The 19013-nt window shown below is 42.4% G+C and overlaps 1 protein-coding gene and 1 pseudogene across 3 annotated transcripts in view; both read right to left on the bottom strand.

The window, feature by feature from the left end:
* The window catches only part of SOGA3 (SOGA family member 3), a 64222-nt gene extending 51638 nt beyond the window's left edge, over window positions 1-12584 (bottom strand). The window contains exons 1-5 of one of the 3 annotated variants that reach the window (XM_043890163.1): window positions 12122-12584; window positions 11559-11926; window positions 8416-9614; window positions 7704-7928; window positions 5787-5945 (exon numbers count right to left, since the gene is read on the bottom strand). In XM_043890163.1, the coding sequence (XP_043746098.1) occupies window positions 5787-5945; window positions 7704-7928; window positions 8416-9519 (1488 nt within the window). In that variant the 5' untranslated portion in view covers window positions 9520-9614; window positions 11559-11926; window positions 12122-12584. The remainder of the gene's footprint in view (window positions 1-5786; window positions 5946-7703; window positions 7929-8415; window positions 9615-11558; window positions 11927-12121) is intronic. The other 2 variants (XM_043890162.1, XM_043890161.1) reach the window with 2 other exon arrangements.
* Window positions 12585-15228: 2644 nt separating this feature from the next.
* LOC122685400 lies at window positions 15229-16064 on the bottom strand (annotated as a pseudogene).
* Between the last annotated feature and the right edge of the window lie 2949 nt (window positions 16065-19013).

Below are 19013 nucleotides of genomic sequence, written 5' to 3'. Positions count from 1 at the left end.
ATGTACCTTATAAAAATTTTAAAAAGACACTACTGTTGAAATTTATAGTACTAATTACTGCTATGTTCTAGAATGAAAGTTCATAGCAATAGATAGGATACATTAACCAAGTGTACAGAAAATAAAAGTCCCAAGATAGATGGTGCTATTGCAGTAGGCCAGTTAAGAGCTCCCTAGAGCAATAGCCAGAAAAAATTAAGAAAATTAATTTATTTTAAGATTTTTGGGTTGGGATTGGGGATGAGACAATACAAAGAGTACAGACTCTGAAATTAAAAAGATCTAATAAACAGTTATCATCATCATCATCTCATTTACTCTTTTTCTCCTTTTTGATCTTTAAAGATAAAAGGTCTTTAAAGAACTTCTATTGGTTCATTCATTTCTCAAATATCTGTCACCAATGCTTCTCCAAATGCCAGACTTTAGGGGTGATATAAGAAGACCCCTTCATTCTCAAGAGCACAGGCCTTTCAAAGCTTTGAAAATAAAGGTGGTTTCTACAGAAGTAAGACTTCATGAAGGGCAGTGACCTTCCCTTAACTGCAGCAGAGACTCACCCCTCACAGAGCTTTCTCCATACTGTAAACAGCCTCCTCTATATTCTTTTTTTTTTTTCTTTTCCTGCCACAGCGCCTGGCATGTGGGATCTTACTTCCCCGACCAGGGATGGAACCAGCACCCTCTGCATCAGAAACAGAGTCTCAACCACTAGACCACCAGGGAAGTCCCTGACCCCTCTATATTCTCCCTTCGTGCTATAGGTGCAGTAACCCAACCCGGAATTCCAAAGGTTGATTGTTGGTTCCATAAAATAACTTTTACAAAAACCTCTGTCTCGCTGATTGTGATGCTGAAAGACAGAAAAGCATTTTTACTAAGTTACATAAAGGTAAAGGCATTTTTCTGCTGCAAGAAAGCATATTGCCAGTTGCTATCAATGTTTTATAATTGCGATGAGAATGCAATTAAGACTTCAAGCCAGCATCCTGAGAGGTCCCTCTTGTTTGCAGTTGGCAGAACATCAGCTGTTTTAATACAGGCAACGAGTAGCAGTAGAATCAGCTAATTACCTCCATCCTGCCTCTGCTCAACTCTTCTTAACCCCTGGTGCCTACTCTGTGCTCTCAGGGGGAGAAGATAAGCAGATGGATGTGAGCAGGTGCATGGGACCTTGTACAGCCACCAACCCCGAGAGGAATTGGTCAACACTCTCGCAGCCAGTTAAACTCTCAGTAAATGGTTTCCAAACTCTGGCAGATGGCCTATTGGTCCCAGCTGTGCTGTTCAACATCTATATGACTCAATACAAGAAACCAGACTCCGTGAGTTGGAAGACTGCTTTCTCTCTAGTATATTCTGTTTGACATTTTATGATTTTACTCCATAACTAGTACATTTTCTTCATAATAGAAAGCTTGGCTTGGTTCTATTTACTCCACTGGTAGGACACCACCAAAAGATAACAATTGTGTTATTAACACTCACTAAGGACTTGAAAAATGTTTCTGTTTTACACCCAAAAAAGCAGATAATTAACTAAAGTTGTTGCAATCAGATGGGGGACAAGTCAGCTCCAAGCTCATGACCTCTACCACACAAAGTAAGCCAGTTAAGACTGCACCTCAGTTTTTATATTTATCTTTTTAGAAGCTAACAAAATCACCATTACAAAAATCTTATTTTAATGAAACATTTCTGATTTCTAAACATATTTTAAAACTACTTTTTCTATTTTTGACACTTTTGAACACTATAAAGGTCAACCTCAACTGACCTTCATATGACTAGAAAATCTTCCTGCCAGAATATTTTTCATTTTCTCTTTAGAACAATATTTAGAATCCTTCAGATATTTTTCTGCTTTCTCTCCCTTTCTCTATATTTCCATTTCTTTTCCCTACCACCACTCAAATTCCCAAACTGAATGCTATTTTAGAGCCCATTTTAAAAATAAAAGGTTACTTTAAAAGCTGATGTCCTGATGAAAGTGAAAGTGTTACTTGCTAGGTTGTGCCCAACTTTTTTCAACCTCATTCATGGACTGTAGCCCTCCAGGCTCCTCTGTCCATGGGATTCTCCAGGCAAGAATACTGGTGTGGGTTGCCATTCTCTTCTCCAGGGGATCTTCCCAACCTAGGCATCGAACCCAGGTTGGGTTTGGCTTTTACTCCTCCCAGGTGCATGAGAATTTCCTTTTTGGCATGAACATAGACCCACACTGCCTAATGCAGCAAGAGTATTTTCCCAACTCAGAGTTAGAGCCCTGAAGGAGGAAATGGTTATAAGAAAAAAGTATGGGAAACAGAATCAATGAAATGTATTTTTACAATGAGGATATCCCCAGGTTTCTGTCATCTTTTTTTTTTTTTTTGGCAGTAAGATTATTTTGACTTTTAAGACAGGAGAGGTCCCATCTCTCTGGCTAATGGCCAGTCAGTTTACAGGAATATTCCCCTTTCCCAGACACAGGATGAAAATCAGAAAGCTCTTATGCCATTCTTAAACCCAACTTTTCAGATATTCACTTGAAAAACATTCATTTAATACCAAATCACAAGGCATTTCTTTTTCATCCCTTGTAATTAGTGAAGTTTGGATATTTTTAATTGCCTAGGCAAGGAAAATGGAAGAATGCAAGTGAGGTCAGAATAAGGAATGGAGCCTTATGTATGTGACAACACGCTTTCTTTTTGCTTGTCCCTAAGAAGATATTTCAGAGAAGGCAATGGCACCCCACTCCAGTACTCTTACCTGAAAAATCCCATGGATGGAGCCTGGTGGGCTGCAGTCCATGGGGTCGCTAAGAGTCGGACATGACTGAGTGACTTCACTTTCACTTTTCACTTTCATTCATTGGAGAAGGAAATGGCAACCCACTCCAGTGTTCTTGCCTGGAGAATCCCAGGGATGGGGGAGCCTGGTGGGCTGCATCTATGAGGTCACATAGAGTTGGACACGACTGAAGCGACTCAGCAGCAGTAGCAGCAGCAAGAAGATATTTAATAGCTACTCTTATGGGCTGGATTGTACCCCTTGCCCCAATTTACATGTTGAAATCCTACCTCAAGCATACCTTATTTGGAGAGGGTCTTTACTGAGACAATCAAGCCTCAATAAAGTCATTGCAGTGGATCCTAATCTATTTTGACCAGTGTCTTATAAGAAGGGGAAATTTGATCACAGACAAAGTAAATGCCATGTCTACATGAAGATTCAATTTATGAGCCAAGGAGAGAGGCCTGGAACAGATCCTTCCTTCACAGCCCTCAGCAGAAACCAGCCCTGCCAACACCTTAATTTTTGGACCTATTTATTTAGAAAATAAATGTCTATATTTAAGCCACTCTGTAGTATTCTGTTATGACAGCCCCAGCTACTTCCTTAATTAAAAAAGGAAATCAAACTTTCCATTTTCCTGGAAATCAAACTTTCCATTTTTCACAAACTTCAACTGTATATTATTATCGAAGAAACATCTTTATACCTATATTAATATTTGCTCTCTCAAATTTAGAAAAGAAGTCTTAAATGGCAATGTCCCGGATTTCACAATAAAAGGCATGATAGCTGCAGAAGGTGCTGAGAGTCACTGAAATCACTGAAAGTAATATTTTACAACTGAATACACTGAGGCAAGTAGAAGTTGGAGAGCTTTTAAATCACCCAATTGTTATTGGTGAAGACAGCCCTGTGGCTCCCAGTTTCTCTACTGTAGCACGCAGCCACCCTCAGGTATTAGCCAAAAATCACGTATCAGTACAATGATTTTGCTCTAATTTGTCATGCTAAAAGTGTTTACCTGATAATGTAAAATAAGTAGAAACTTTGACCATAAAATAGTTTATCCCACTGAAACAGTTTTCTACAAATTCCTGCCACATATTCTCGACTACTGATATTTTCATTGTTATGTTGTAGTTACATTTATTTCCCCCAGGGAGCAATAGCTTTATTAATATAATAATCACCATCATCATGAACCAGTTACAATACACACATTGCTTTAGAAAGCAAAATAAGGACAACCTGGGTTTTGCTGGAGAATCTGCCCTTGAGGTTAGACATGTACAGTTAAATTTGGAGTCAAGTTGAGGTCACTGCTAACTAGATTTAGAGTTGGAGATCTGTGTGGAAAATGGTTGCCTCATGGAAGCTATTCACTCACCAATAAAACTCACTTTGAATGATATCAGAGCAGGAAAAATTAAAGGGTTTTAATCCCAAAACAGACTCGGGCTTTTCTTAAAGTCTTGGTTTTATTTGGACAGGAGTTTCTATGTTATTTAATCTTTGCCATCCATCCTGTGTTTCTAAAAGAAATCCTAGTAAAAGCTGAATGAGAAGTTTTATTGGGAAGATACTACACACCATGTACATTCCAAAGGAATTTCACTGTAAACATCTAGGGAATGAGCTGTACATTTGTTAAAAGAATGTCAGTTTTTCCTTCACTCTGGGTCCCTCGGGGCTTTCCCTGGTGGCTCAGATGGTTAAAAAGAATCTGCCTGCAATGAGGGAGACCCAGGTTTGATCCCTCGGTCAGGAAGATCGCCTGGAGAAGGGAATGACCACCCACTTCAGCATTTCCACCCAGAGAATTCCACAGACAGAGGAGCCCGACGGGCCACAGTCCACGGGGTCGCAAAGAGCCAGACACAACTGAGCAAATAACACACTTACCTGGGTGTAATTACATTTTTATACCACTTTGAGATAAGCAAAGCAATGGCAAGTGCAATATCTCAATTAGTCTATGAAAAGATCAGGATTTTCATTTACATGTTCAGAGAACCACATGTGTATTTTCTAATTTTCAACAATGCTTTTCACAAGTTGCACCGTACATTTTCAGGCAGTTTTCAAGGAAAAATACTATTTTATTTCAAATTGTTACTTATCACAAAGCTAATTATTTCTTGATAAATCTTTTCTGTTTCTTTTACTCTCTAGTTATTTTCTTATTACTGATTTTGTTCTTTGAGAAGATTCAGGGGAAACTTGCTAGGAATCTTCTAGTAGCTAATGTGGAAGAGAACTCTGACTCTCCTACTTGAATGAGTAAGACTAAGATGAATGTATTAAACTTACTAGTAAATAAATTTCAACCCGAAAGAAAATCTTAAACAGAGTTATGCTGTGATAAAATTATGAAATGGTAAGCCACTCCAGTATTCCTGCCTGGAGAAACCCTTGGACAGAGTTGCCTAGCAGGCTGTAGCTGTCCATGGGGTTGCAAGAGTCGGACATGACTTAGCACCTAAACCACCAGAGAAGAACTTAAGGGCTACGTGCTGGTGATCCTCTAAGCATTAGACCATTTGGGGGTTATGTTATAAGGAGGAGTCAAGCAACAGTTAGATCAGATTGAATGGCCTTGATGGTCTTTTTTATCCTAAAAGTCTGTGATTCTATGAACTCTGCAGAAATCTCACAGGATTAGCACTTCCCCTCAACTAACTGAAGGCTTAATCCTTCATACTTGTGATACCCTTTGTGTTTGGCATAGCTGTGTTAATTTATTCCACTAACACCCATTTAGATGACACGCACAAAGCATCAGTCACAGTTCATCTATGTCAAGTCAAAAGCAGGGCAGAGGTCAGAATTATTTCTTGGCTACTTATTTATTAGTATGAAAGCTTGTACCTGTTACTATATTGGGTGAGAACAACAAACTGTCCTACAATCATAAAAATGGAATTACTTTAAGTCATATTGGTCTTTGGCACTCTCTATGAAGAGCTAAATATACACAACATGCCATGAGATGATCAATTACTAACCTCCTTCATTTTTTCCAGTTCATTCTGTAATGCTTGCTTTGCTATCTCAACTTCTATAAGCTGTTGCCTCAGTTTCTCATTTTCATCTTCCGTTGTTGTTCGCTTTTCTTCCACATTTTCCAATTCATGGTGAAGTCTCACAGATACATCCTTTGCAACCTAAATTAAAGTGTTTTTACCAGTAAAATATAATTAAAGACAATACAATAAATGGGCTAGTTACATTAAAAGTATTAGAGCCAATATGTATATAGTGTCTATCATATGCCAGGCATCCTTCCAGATGCTTTACATATAAGCCATCACACATATAAACCATTTAACCACCACAACAATCCCACAAAATAGGCTTGAGTATTATTCCTATTTTATAGATGAGGAAAACTGAGGCTCATCAAGGTAAAGTAATACGCTCAAGGTAACAGAGCTAACAAGCAGCCAGATAGTCTGGTTCTACACTCTGTTCCCTTAACGTCTACAAGATACCATGGTTATAAATGTTCAATCGTGTTTTATCATGTGTAGAGAAATTTCACAAATCTCTTCTAATTCTGGATGCCCCCATTATCACTTATTTTAAATCACCTGAAAATAAAATTTTCCCAAGTAGAGTCTGGGTCTTGAATTTTGACCCTATCATTCTAGGTGCTTAGTTTTATGAAACATTTTAATCTTTGAGATTAAGTTAAAAAAACTAGTGTGTGCATGTTTGCCTCCTGTTTTAAGATTGCCTCAGAAATTTTAGGGTTTGGAACAAAAGTTAAGTAGTTTGGTTCAGTGGCTTAGGACACAGACAGTGAATCTGGACTAGGTAGGGAGCCAAGTTCCAGGGCTAGGGACTGGGTGCTTAACTTCTGTAAAAGGGTCATCTTGTCACCTGTGAAACGATGCTATTAATAATCTATACCTTACAGTTTGTTTTTTTTTCCCCTTGAGAACTAAGTGAAATAATATAGGTAACAAGGCTTGCCTGGGGCATGACGGCAATTCCACAAATGTCAGAAAAAGGAAAAAGAAATGATACAACTTGCATAAAACGTTTTCCCATAGCTTTAAGAAACAAAAAGATAATTACACTCAGTTTTGATATCTTGATGAAATTAATACAATTGAAATTGCATTTCATTTGTTGTCCAAGATAGTCAAGATAACATCTGATTTGCATTGTCCGTGAATCTGCCTACAGTTCAACCCAATGAACAGACCGCACCTGCCCCAAACTGGAGTTTCCAAGTTGAAATTTCTCCACTGGCGGAGATTCTGAAGGAGCTACTTCACTAAGAACAAGGTTCTTTCATTTAGCTCACTCTCCCATTACCTTTCCTAAAGGAGCCAAACGCGAGACGGCGTTTCTCTCCGGGAATGGCTGAAGTGGTTAAGTACAGAAAAAGGACTTCTGAAAGAAGGCGGGAGGAGGGGGGCGGGAGGGGCGGGGGACGGCTTTCAGAGAGAAATCTCAACTCTAGCATCTTCCCGAGAGCTGTTCCTATTTTGGGTTTCAACCTCCCCGGAGGAGTCTTCACCGCGCTGCTCCTGAGTGCCTGAATCCATCCACTCGGCCTGCACTCGGAGGCGGCTCTCTGGAAGCCAGATCAAGGCCGGAGCCGATGCTCTGCCACACCCATGTTCCGCCGGGGAGGGAGGCGCCCTCCTCCCACCTCGGTAAGAGTCACCGTTCCTTCCCAGGAGAGTTCCCCGAGCTCGCCCTCCGAAAGACCTTCCGTACACACAGGACTCTCAGACCCACCTGTCTGTTCCTCCTCCTCCCCTTCCGGGGCCTTGGATTGCTGCCATTGGTGCTGCGAAAACTCCCGCGTCCCTAAAGCTCTCGGCCTCTCCCCACTGAAGGCCTTGAGAAGCGAAGAGCCCTGGGTCCGCGTCCCCGCCCCCGCCCCGTCCCCCGCGCCCGCCGCAGACCTTGAGGTCTTGCTCCAGGCTGCGCAGCAGCTCCCCGTCGATCTCGCCGGTCTGCGCGTAGCGGAGCCGCTTGCGCTCGGCTTTGCGGAGGCGGTACTGCAGGATCCGGCAGTTTTTGTTGGCTCTCTCCAACTCGTGGCGCATTTCCTGCAGTTGACAGGCGTCCTCCTCGAAGAAAGTGTCCCTCATTTCGTCCATCTCGGTCCTCAGCTCATCGATTTCGTTCTGAGGCGGGGACAGGCCGCGGGTCAAAACTGGCCTCGCCCCACCACCCCACCCCACCCCTCGGACACACAGCACGTACACCCTATTCCAACTCCAAATCCTCAGCTTTAGCGGCCCCTCTCCATGGGACAGGAATGACACGGAGCTGAACGAACGACGAGAAACTAAGGAAACGGGCCCTTGGCCTTCCCTCGCTCTCCTAACTCGAGCGCTCTCCATGAAAAAGTGAGACAAACCATTAATAACCAGAGAAACGAAGGCCCGGGTTTGGAGCCAAATAAAAACCTGACGCTACTGATCTCCAGCCCTCTGAGATCCGGAAGGGGCCTAGGAACCCCCTCCTCTCATTTCCGGTCCCCCTTCCCCCCTTCTTTAAGTGAGAGAGGGTTAGCCGCCTCTCACTTCGCCAGGACACGCCCTAATCCTCCGAGGCCCACGCCTCCCCTCCCCCAACCGGTACCCCCCTCCTCCCCGGCACTCCCCTCACCTTCAGAGTCTCGTTCTCCTCCCTCAGCTTCTCCATCTCCTCCTGCATTTCTTCCTGCTCCTGGAGCTGCTGCGGGTGCGGCTGCGACGAAGGGGGCGCCGCCGCCTGCATGCCCCCGCCGCTCGCGCTGCCCTCTGCGCTCTGTTGGGGGCCCTCTGCCGCCGCCGCCATTGGGGAGGCGGCAGGGACCGCCAGGGGCTCACAAACGGCAGGGGCGCCGGGGACCGGAGAGCTGCGGTGGCTGCCGCTGCCGCCGCCGCCGTTCTTAGCGTGCATCTGAGCCGCGGCCGCCGCCGCCGCCCGCTCTTTCTTCAGATGGAATTGGATGAGCTCAGACTGCAGACATCCTTCCTTCCAGTAGCTCCCTCCAGCACCGCCGCCACCCGCCACCACGCCAAGCCCGGAATTTCTGCTGCCGGAGCCTGGGCTTTTGCCCGCAGAGGAGGAGGAGGATGGCGAAGGGGAGGCCCCCTCCCCGCCGCTGCCGCCCCTCTGCTGAGCGCGGACGCTTTTCCCTCGCCAGCCCCTGGGCGGCGGCGGTGGCAGCGGAGCGCCCCCCTCCCTTTCCCCGGAGCCACTGCCGGCTCCTCCTCCTTCCCCACCTCCTCCTCCTCCTTCTCCTAGCGGAGGGGGTTCCCCGAGTTTAGAGGGAGCGGGCTCTAGCTCCCGGGGCGGCTCCTCCGACAGGCCAGGCCTCCTGACACCCACAGGGGCCACGGTCGCCACTAGGGCTGCTTCAGCACCAGCCACAGGCTGGACAGCTCCCGAGGCCGCCCCCTTGGGCGCCGGGGGCGCGGCCTTCTCCGCCCCGCCTCCGCTTCCCCGGGCGCTGGCCGGAGGCGCTGCACGGCTCCCGACCTTGTTGCCTAGCTGCTGCGGCTGCTGCTGCGGTCGACTAGAATTGAGTTTAGTGCCGGCCCCTACTGGGGCCCGGGTGGTCGCGGTTGCCTGTCGGACCGAATTGTCCCTCAGTCTAGCGGGTGACTGAGCACGCTGCTGCTTTCTGCTGCTGCCCTCCGGGTGCGAGCGAGCCTCAGTGGCACCGGTGGCGGCAGGAGGCGCTGCTGTGACAGGGGCAGCGCCCCCCGTCGGTGGCTGACTCATGGTGGTCTAGGAAGAATCTAAGGGACGTGATACACAATAGTCCATCACCAGATCATTCGCTTCCCTCTTCACTGCCACCAACCTTCCTTTCTAATCTGAGACGGAAACAAAAGAAGGAAAGCATACAGCATGCCTGCGTTGTTACAGAGCAAAGGCTGATTCCCCTCAACAGGAGAAGCCCTAGAAAATGAGATTTGGAAGGCGCTTTATAGAAGCCTTGACTTTAGAAATAGGATGCAGAATTGTCAATTCTCAATTCGCCCGGGGAGGCGCTATCACCACCCCACTCTACCGCTGTAAAAGGAAGATCTGAAAGCTACTGAACCTAACATTCTCATGGTAGCAGGTTATGGCAAGCATGGAGTCGAAAGGAATTATGGGAAGGAAGTTTTTTTGTTTCTTCTTCTTCTTCTTTTTTTTTAAAGAAGATAAGGTCAAGAACAAGCTTCAGAAGGAAAAGATGTCCATATGCTAGAATTGTCAATACCCTGATTTTTCAACTTTGTTTTCTTCACTATCATATCTGCATTTCAAATCCTAGTTTCGTGGAGAATGTTTTAATTAATATTCTCAAATGTCAATTAGATGAAAAGGGTTTTTCCCAGAGAAAATTTGTTATGGATAAATGATACTCTTCTCAAACTGATCTAACCTTTATTGTTGCTTTTAATTAGAGAAATGCACCCATTTTCCTTCCTTTAGACTAGAACTGAAAGAAAGTAGAAATAATGAATGGCTTCAAATCAAATTCAGTTTCAAGAAAATATGGCATTAAAATCATCTATATGCTTTCATCATTAGCAACCCTAAAGGGATTTTTTCTTTTATTTTTTAGCTTTGAGAAATAAAAATACTTTTGGAATAATTTATTGTGAATGTGCAAAATTTCTTAAATTACAGGTGGTAACTTTTCTACACCTATCCAAATTTCATTGTTTTTGTCAATTGTTTTAGTTTTGAGGGTAAATTACTAGACAGAAAGCATTTTCACTATTAAGCATCTTCCCAGATGGCACCTAACAGGCAAAGTTATACTTTTAAAGTGCCCAGTCCTTTCCATGAAATCAAATTAAGACAGAATGACCCTACACTCAAGAAGCCTGGTGCATCTTCACTGTGGTACGATTAACTCCTACTGTGGTTTTTTTTTTTTTTCCCCAATATAAATCCATTACTGGCTTTTAAAATCTGGAAAACAGCAACTCAAAACCCATTGCCTCCTAGGTTCTTCTCCCTACTGATTCAGCTTACTCAGCTATTCAATTAGGTGCCTTTTCCTTAGAAATATAATTTCTCTCTAAAGCACTGAAAAGGGCATGACTAGGCAGAAAGTTCTGCTTTAAAAAAAAAAAACAAGCTCCTATTATGAGAGAAGATATTTGCTAGTTACTGTACTAGCATTATTCTTGATATTGTCTAAGTACCGTAACTTAGTCAATGTGTAGTAATACCTCAATTTATAAAGAAATATTACTGGGAAGGCTCCTCCATCTCCCATTCTCTTTCAGGAATCTCCTTCCAACACGGTTTGGAAAATAATAGTGAACAAAGAAGAGACGGTGGGAGGGTGAAGGAAGAGTCGTCCATCAACTTATTTTCTACATCTCCTCCCAGAGCACGTGCTCCCAGAATATCTGAATACCTGGTCTAGCTATTTGGCAGGTCACACTAAGGTGGATCACCCAGACAAGTTATACTGCCAACGCAACCTTATTTTTATTTTGAATTAGGCATAACCACTCTGAAGCTGAAAGCCACCAGAGAACGCTTCATTCACCCCCATATAGTTCTAACCCAGGTTAGGAAGCTCGAGTTCCAGGAACTCGACTCCCACAATCAAAGGTACCTGGCTGCTGTCACGTGGTTCTCACAAAGTGACAAGATGCTGTCTCTCTTGGAGGCTTCCCTTACGAAAATCACAAAGCAAGCACCCCAGCAACGGCCTAGACCAACACTTTTACTCTCAAGCTTTATCTGCCCACTGACCCACCCACCCCATATCTCATCCCCATCCCTTTAGAAAATCCAGAACTGCTCACTTCTTAGCAGAGGCGATGCTTTTTGAAGTCAATCGACAGCTCTTTCCTTCTATCTTCGGGGGACTTCAGGATTTATTATTGTGTCTTCAGGAGAGGAGGAAAGTTGCACTTCGCAGTATTGTATATGCGACCGTCTGGCTGAGCACTTTCACTCTGGGCCGGTTCGCACCAGTTCCACACCCACTCGCTTTCTCCAAACAATGGCGTGAACGCGGAGACTCAGCAGCCGGGAGAGCGAATGACTCCTTCGGCGTCCGCGGCTGGGCTGGATGGAGCTGCGGCTCGGAGCCGGCGAACCCGCGAGGTACCACGCCGTGCCAGACGCGCCCCGGGAAGTGCACGGATATTCATGAGCTGACCTCACCGGCCTGGGCAGGGGAGGGGGCGGGATTGCAAGGGAGACAGAGCAAAAGTAACCAAAGAGAGGCTACTTTCAAAAGGGAAGAGAAGAAGGCGGGGGCGGACGCGGAGGGGCGGGTGGCAAGCAGACAAAAAAGGGCCGGAGCCACGCCCGAGATGGAAGACCCGGAGCGGCGCTCACCGTCCTGGCTGCACTCACATACCCCTTCCTTGGCGGAAGCTTCCAAAGCCTCTCGGAATCGGATGCGCTGGTTTTCCGCAGAGCTTTGTTCTGGGCCGGATCAATCGCCATCAATTATTTACTTAAGCTCTGGGTCTTGGGGAGGCGGATTCCAAGAGCCTTCCGGGTGTGATCTGCGTCTCTCGATGCAGCTGCGCGGCGCTGGCGGGCGGCAGCTGGGCGGTCTCTTTGTTCGCTCACTTTAATTCTTGGTTGAGCTCTCCACGCGGTGCACCCTCCCCACCCCCAGCCCGGGCGGAGTCTTCAGACGTCGTCTCCGCGAGGAATTAATGGTCGCCAGATCCGTCGTCCCGCAGACAAAGGGTTCTTGTCACGCCTCGACTCATTTAGCACAAACCGAATAAAAACCGGTTTGCAGCGATCCCTTACAGACGGGTTTGCCCTCGCTCCATTTTCTTCTCTCCTTTATTAAGTTCCAGTGTCCACTGTGAACACAAAGAGCAATTACCGTGGTCCATAATCTTCATAGTAGTGCATGTGGGTAACAAGAATCATCAAGAGTGTGTTTACTATAAGATACGAGTTTAAAGGGCGGGGTGAGGGACTTCTGAATATATGCCTTGACGATGCACAATAATCCATACTGCTCCACAGTAACAGTATTTAAAAATAAGACTGGAAAATTCTCTTTTTCCTTCCAGTTTTTTGTTTTTTGTTTTGCTTGTTTGTTTTGGTTGGGTGAAGTGGGTGGAAGGAAGTAGGAAATTCTCCTTCTTACCTTTACGAATTCCTTGGTGAACTTGAAGATGAGAATGAAAATAAGAGTTGCTTTACAAAGAGTATTTTTATTTTAAATTTCTCTAACATTAATATTCTGGTTTTGCATGTAAAAAAGGGTCAATATCTGGAAATAATAATTTTTATATTGACATGAATTTTAGTGTAACAGATTTTATTTTCCTAGTGTAACACCTTGCATTAAAAATGAAATAACACATTTAAGGAGTGGTTTGCATACACACAGTATCATTATAGCGAAGCATAAAGATGCTCAGGCCCTGGTGATTAGTATCTCCAGCAATATATAAGACAAACATAGCATCAGGACAAAATTATTCATGTGTTCGTCTGCTCCTAAATAGATCAATGCCTGTTTTATGCTCGGCACTGTCCAAGGTGCTGGGTATGCAAGGAAAAATCAAGAAGTAGTTACTGTTTGGGTAGGCTCAAGCACATCGATAAGAAATGGGATGATTTCCATATAATCCTTTAAATACCTTTGGAAGGTGGAAGTGGGATGTCTATGACATCTACCATGAATAGTTCAGACTTTGACTAACATACCAAAAATGAACAGAAAACAGCAAGGTAAAATGTAATCACAATTTACTTGAAATTTGCTTGATTTCCTTAGGAAATACTAAGATTAATTTAAAATGGATAAAAACATTTTTTCAGATTAATCTTTACAAATCAAATAATGATATTATAAACATAGTCTGTGGACACAAAATCTACTTCATCATGCTTATTTAAGAATTTGTACTATGTTCAGGTGTATTTCAGTTTTTCCTTAGTCGATATTATTAATTTCAATGCAATTAATAACTTAAAAACATCTAATAAAAATCAAGAATTGATTATCATGCATCTTAAATCAAACAACCAATGTGCTTAAACATGTCATTTTATAATATAGTATTATGCAATTCAGGGTTTAAAGCTAATAATAAAGATTAATTGCAAGCAGTGTTTAAGATGCTTCTTTACTCATGTAAACATGCCATAAAAAGAACTTTTGAATTGGAAATTTATCTGGCTTGCTTTTTATTTGCTAGTGACAGAGAAAAGCTGATGTTTTCAGGTCCATCTTCTGTTTTTGGAGAATAATTTAGCTTGGATATATGCCATTGTCTTGACCGCTACTGACAAATGTATGCTGTAAAAAAACATTTGTTATCTGAATTACATTTTAGATAATAGTTTATGAATCATAGACTCATATATGGGCTGGGTTGTAAACATCATGATTTATCTTTTTATCTCTAAGCAGGTTACAAACCACATTATACTTTGGTTTAGCCTAATTTCAGCCATCTCAATAAGGTCTGTTCTACAATATCCTGGACCAAGTAAACACATGTTATAAGTTAACATTAGGACCAAAAACTGATGGTTAATTTCATATACTGGATAAAGCTGCTACTTGTGAATGGCAGAAATTGCTACTCTACCAGAGGTATTTTATTTACTCTTGTTTTTTGCTGATATGTAAGTTTGCAATTGCATATTGCATACCAAACTTCTGTTGTATTACTTCTGTAAATGTTCATGAATATCAACTCTTGATAATTCAGTGTCTAGCCACTCATTATAGCCAAAATATTATCAAGCATCTGATTTTAATACCATTCCATTTTCAATCATAATCTTAGTGAAGATTTTTAACAAGTCTAGTAGTTGTTACATAAATTCTATATACATTTAAGATTCTATATACATTTAAATTCTATATACATTCCATATACATAAATTTAACTAAGTTATTAAATTTTTCCTAATCTTAGTAGTTTAACAGCTCAGAATTGTCAATTTTTATATATCAGTGCTTTAAGAATTTTTTATCTTCCTACCCTAAATCCTCCTTCATCCTTGGTGGCTCAGATGGTAAAATGTCTGCCTGCAATGTGGGAGACCCAGGTTCGATCCCTGGGCCAGGAAGATCCCCTAGAGAAGGAAATGGCAACCCACTCCAGTACCCTTGCCTGGAAAATTCCATGGACAGAGGAGCATTGTAGGCTACAGTCCATGGGGTCGCAAAGAGTCAGACACAACTGAGCGACTTCACTTCACTTCACTTCAATGTGAGTATAGTAGGCATCCTAAAGTAATTTAGGATAAAGTAACCCATACTTCACTGTGAAACCTTAGACCAGCTTTTTCTATATTCTATTTGTAAATATTTTCTCCAGACTGTCTTTTGCCCTCTGATTTTGTGGTGTTTTGCACAAAATTCTTTATTAATATGTGGATATATTTTTCTTATTCTTTCTTTTTTTTTTTTTTTAAAGAAACTTAATTTTCTGTCAACCTATTTCTATTTTGAGTTTGTGGAAGAACAACTTAAGACTACTCCGTGGTTGTTCCTACCCGTTCAGTGGTCTGAGCAGTGGGAGCTGCAGACCAGCCTTCATTGACAGGCTTGAGTGGGGAACAGCTGAATAGACACAAAAATCATCTGCACACCTTCAGACCAGTCCATCACCTTAGCTGAGGAAGCAGTGAACTTTGGAGCTAGAGTGGTCCAGTCACCTGGAAATTCCTCCCTGGTCACCGCCTTCTCAGCTGCCTCCTGCTTTCCTTTGTCAGTCTCTTCAGGGTTTTGGTAGAAGCAGAGATCAGACGTGACCTTCAATGGGTGTTCACAGGAGATGGGGCCACGCATGTGCAGAACTTCCGCTACATCAGACCCACTGAGTGAGCCCCTTTATTGTTGCACACAGCACAGGGGAGAGTCTGTGTTACACAGAGCAATGGAAAATGGGTTAACGTAAGAGGCTTCTGGAAGAGGCTAGTGGTCAGCCCTGGGATCAGGAACCACCAGAAGTCTTGGCCCCTGGAAGGCTGCCTGGATGTGGTTAATGAAGTTTCCAGAAGTAAAGCGGCCAGCAATAGGAGTGGCTCCAGGGGCAGCAAAGAACTCCAGCATGGCTGACTGGCCAGTATTCCTGGAGAAGGTGACACTGACATCAGTTGGGTTTTCAATGGCACCAATGACACGCTGCCGACAGAAGCTTCTCCCAAGTTCTTTTCATATTTATGATGTACATGCCATGAGCTTTCCTTTGGCAGATGTACCATTCTGTCTGGAAGTCAAGGTTGGGGCCACCTAAGTGGGTTCCTGCGGCAAGGAATTTAAGGACCTCCTTCTCCTTCATTTGCAGGACATCAAGGACTTTGGACATTGTGAAAGTTTCCCTTTAATTTATGATGGGAATCCAGAACAATGCTGTATGAACTCCTGTCTTGGTGGTGCGGAAAGCACATATACATTTTGCAATAATTACATTTATAGCTGTTAGACTTTGGCTTAGAAAGGTCTTCCCATTACAAAGTTATAATATGTTTTCATGCATAGTTTTAATTCAAATATAATTTTTAGAAATTTAAAAATTAGCTGCTTTGAATAAATCTGGAAATTATTTTTGTGAACGATGTGCTATAGTAATTTAAGTCTGGTTTCAGCAAGTAACCAGTTATCCTTTCTCCACTGGCTTAAAATTAATAGTAGTAGTTGTTCTTTGTCTTACTGAGATGATGATAATTATAAATAATACCTTTTGATTGCTGATGAGGATGCGGACTCAGTTGCTTCAGTCATGTCCGACTCTTTGTGACCCCATGGACTGTATCCCGCCAGGCTCCTCTGTCCCTGGGATTCTTCAGGCAAGAATACTGGAGTGAGTTGCCATTCCCTTCTCCAGGGAATCTTCCTGACCCGGGGATCGGACCCTCATCTCTCGTGTCTCCTGAAATGTAGGTGGATTCTTTACCCACTCAGCCACCTGGGAAGCCAGCCCAACTTTTCAAGTATTTATATTACTTAAAAATTTAATCCTAAAACTAGGTTGGTACTGTTATTATCTCCATTTTATACATTAGGTTATCAAAGTTCAGTGAGAGTAAATAATTTTCCCAAAGTGACAACTTAGTGTCAGACTCAGACTTGAACCCAGCCATGCTAGCTCCAGAGTGCACGCTGTTAATTATCACACTACTTTTTTATAGTATTCCATATTCCAATAATAATGGTGTCTTTTCTGCATTACCCACTCTTTTCATTGGTCTATTCCTATGCTGACATGTACTACTTTAATTATAAAAAATTCATAGACCACATTGACATCTGATAGGACATGTCCCCTTTCATTCATGTAAATCTTTTCTCTTAACGTCCATTTATTCTCTCCTGTGAACTTTAGCTTATCAAGCTTTCTGGAAATCCTGCAGTGATTATCTAACTTTATACATCTACTTGGGAAAACACATATCTTTGTAATATTAGAGTATTTTTGCCTGGGAACATAATCTACCTATTGATTTGAATTATTTTATTTTTTTATTATTTTTTTTAATTTGAATTATTTTAAATGTTCCTTAACAATGTTTCTTTTGTGTTGTGGTTATAATCTTGCACTTGTGTTTTGGCCTTATTTTCACAAATTCTAAAATATTTGTTTCAATTGTAAGCAGCATATCTCTCAACTATATTTTCAATTATTTGTTGCTATGTATGAAAACTATAATTAGTAGATTTTTGTGTCTGCCATGGAGCTGAATGATATTGTAAATATCAATTGTTTTTCATTCACTAGTTTTCATTTTTTATAGAAATGAAGAATATGAAAGCCTTTTGAATTTCTTTTAGAAATGAAGAATATAAAATTGTTACACAAGTGAAAAAACATTCCCTGAAACTATCCATTACAGCCACTACATTTTATGGATTTTGAGCTAGGCTATGTGTGTGAACCAAGTTTCTTCACTTGAATGATTTTTCCTTGGCTGGTGTTTTGTGTTTTTTTTGGGGGGGGGGACTTTTTTTTTTTTCTTTTTTTCTTTTATTAGTTGGAGGCTAATTACTTCACAACATTTCAGTGGGTTTTGTCATACATTGATATGAATCAGCCATAGATTTACACTTATTCCCCATCCCGATCCCCCCTCCCACCTCCCTCTCCACCCGATTCCTCTGGGTCTTCCCAGTGCACCAGGCCCGAGCACTTGTCTCATGCATCCCACCTGGGCTGGTGATCTGTTTCACCATAGATAGTATACATGCTGTTCTTTTGAAACATCCCACCCTCACCTTCTCCCACAGAGTTCAAAAGTCTGTTCTGTATTTCTGTGTCTCTTTTTCTGTTTTGCATATAGGGTTATCGTTACCATCTTTCTAAATTCCATATATATGTGTTAGTATGCTGTAATGTTCTTTATCTTTCTGGCTTACTTCACTCTGTATAATGGGCTCCAGTTTCATCCATCTCATTAGGACTGATTCAAATGAATTCTTTTTAACGGCTGAGTAATATTCCATGGTGTATACGTACCACAGCTTCCTTATGCATTCATCTGCTAATGGGCATCTAGGTTGCTTCCATGTCCTGGCTATTATAAACAGTGCTGCGATGAACATTGGGGTGCACGTGTCTCTTTCAGATCTGGTTTCCTCAGTGTGTATACCCAGAAGTGGGATTGCTGGGTCATATGGCAGTTCTATTTCCAGTTTTTTAAGAAATCTCCACACTGTTTTCCATAGCGGCTGTACTAGTTTGCATTCCCACCAACAGTGTAAGAGGGTTCCCTTTCTCCACACCCTCTCCAGCATTTATTGCTTGTAGACTTTTGGATAGCAGCCATCCTGACTGGCATGTAATGGTACCTCATTGTGGTTTTGATTTGCATTTCCCTGATAATAAGTGATGTTGAGCATCTTTTCATGTGTTTGTTAGCCATCTGTATGTCTTCTTTGGAGAAATGTCTGTTTAGTTCTTTGGCCCATTTTTTGCTTGGGTCATTTATTTTTCTGGAATTGAGCTGCAGGAGTTGCTTGTATATTTTTGAGATTAATCCTTTGTCTGTTTCTTCACTTGCTATTATTTTCTCCCAATCTGAGGGCTATCTTTTCACCTTACTTATAGTTTCCTTTGTAGTGCAAAAGCTTTTAAGTTTCATTAGGTCCCATTTGTTTAGTTTTGCTTTTATTTCCAATATTCTGGGAGGTGGGTCATAGAGGATCTTGCTGTGATTTATGTCGGAGAGTGTTTTTCCTATGTTCTCCTCTAGGAGTTTTATAGTTTCTGGTCTTACATTTAGATCTTTAATCCATTTTGAGTTTATTTTTGTGTATGGTG

Source organism: Cervus elaphus, chromosome 28 (assembly GCF_910594005.1).
Source record: "Cervus elaphus chromosome 28, mCerEla1.1, whole genome shotgun sequence".
NCBI lineage: Eukaryota > Metazoa > Chordata > Mammalia > Artiodactyla > Cervidae > Cervus > Cervus elaphus.
The sequence above is the reverse complement of the archived record's forward strand: the minus strand, read 5'-3'. Positions and strand labels throughout refer to the sequence as shown.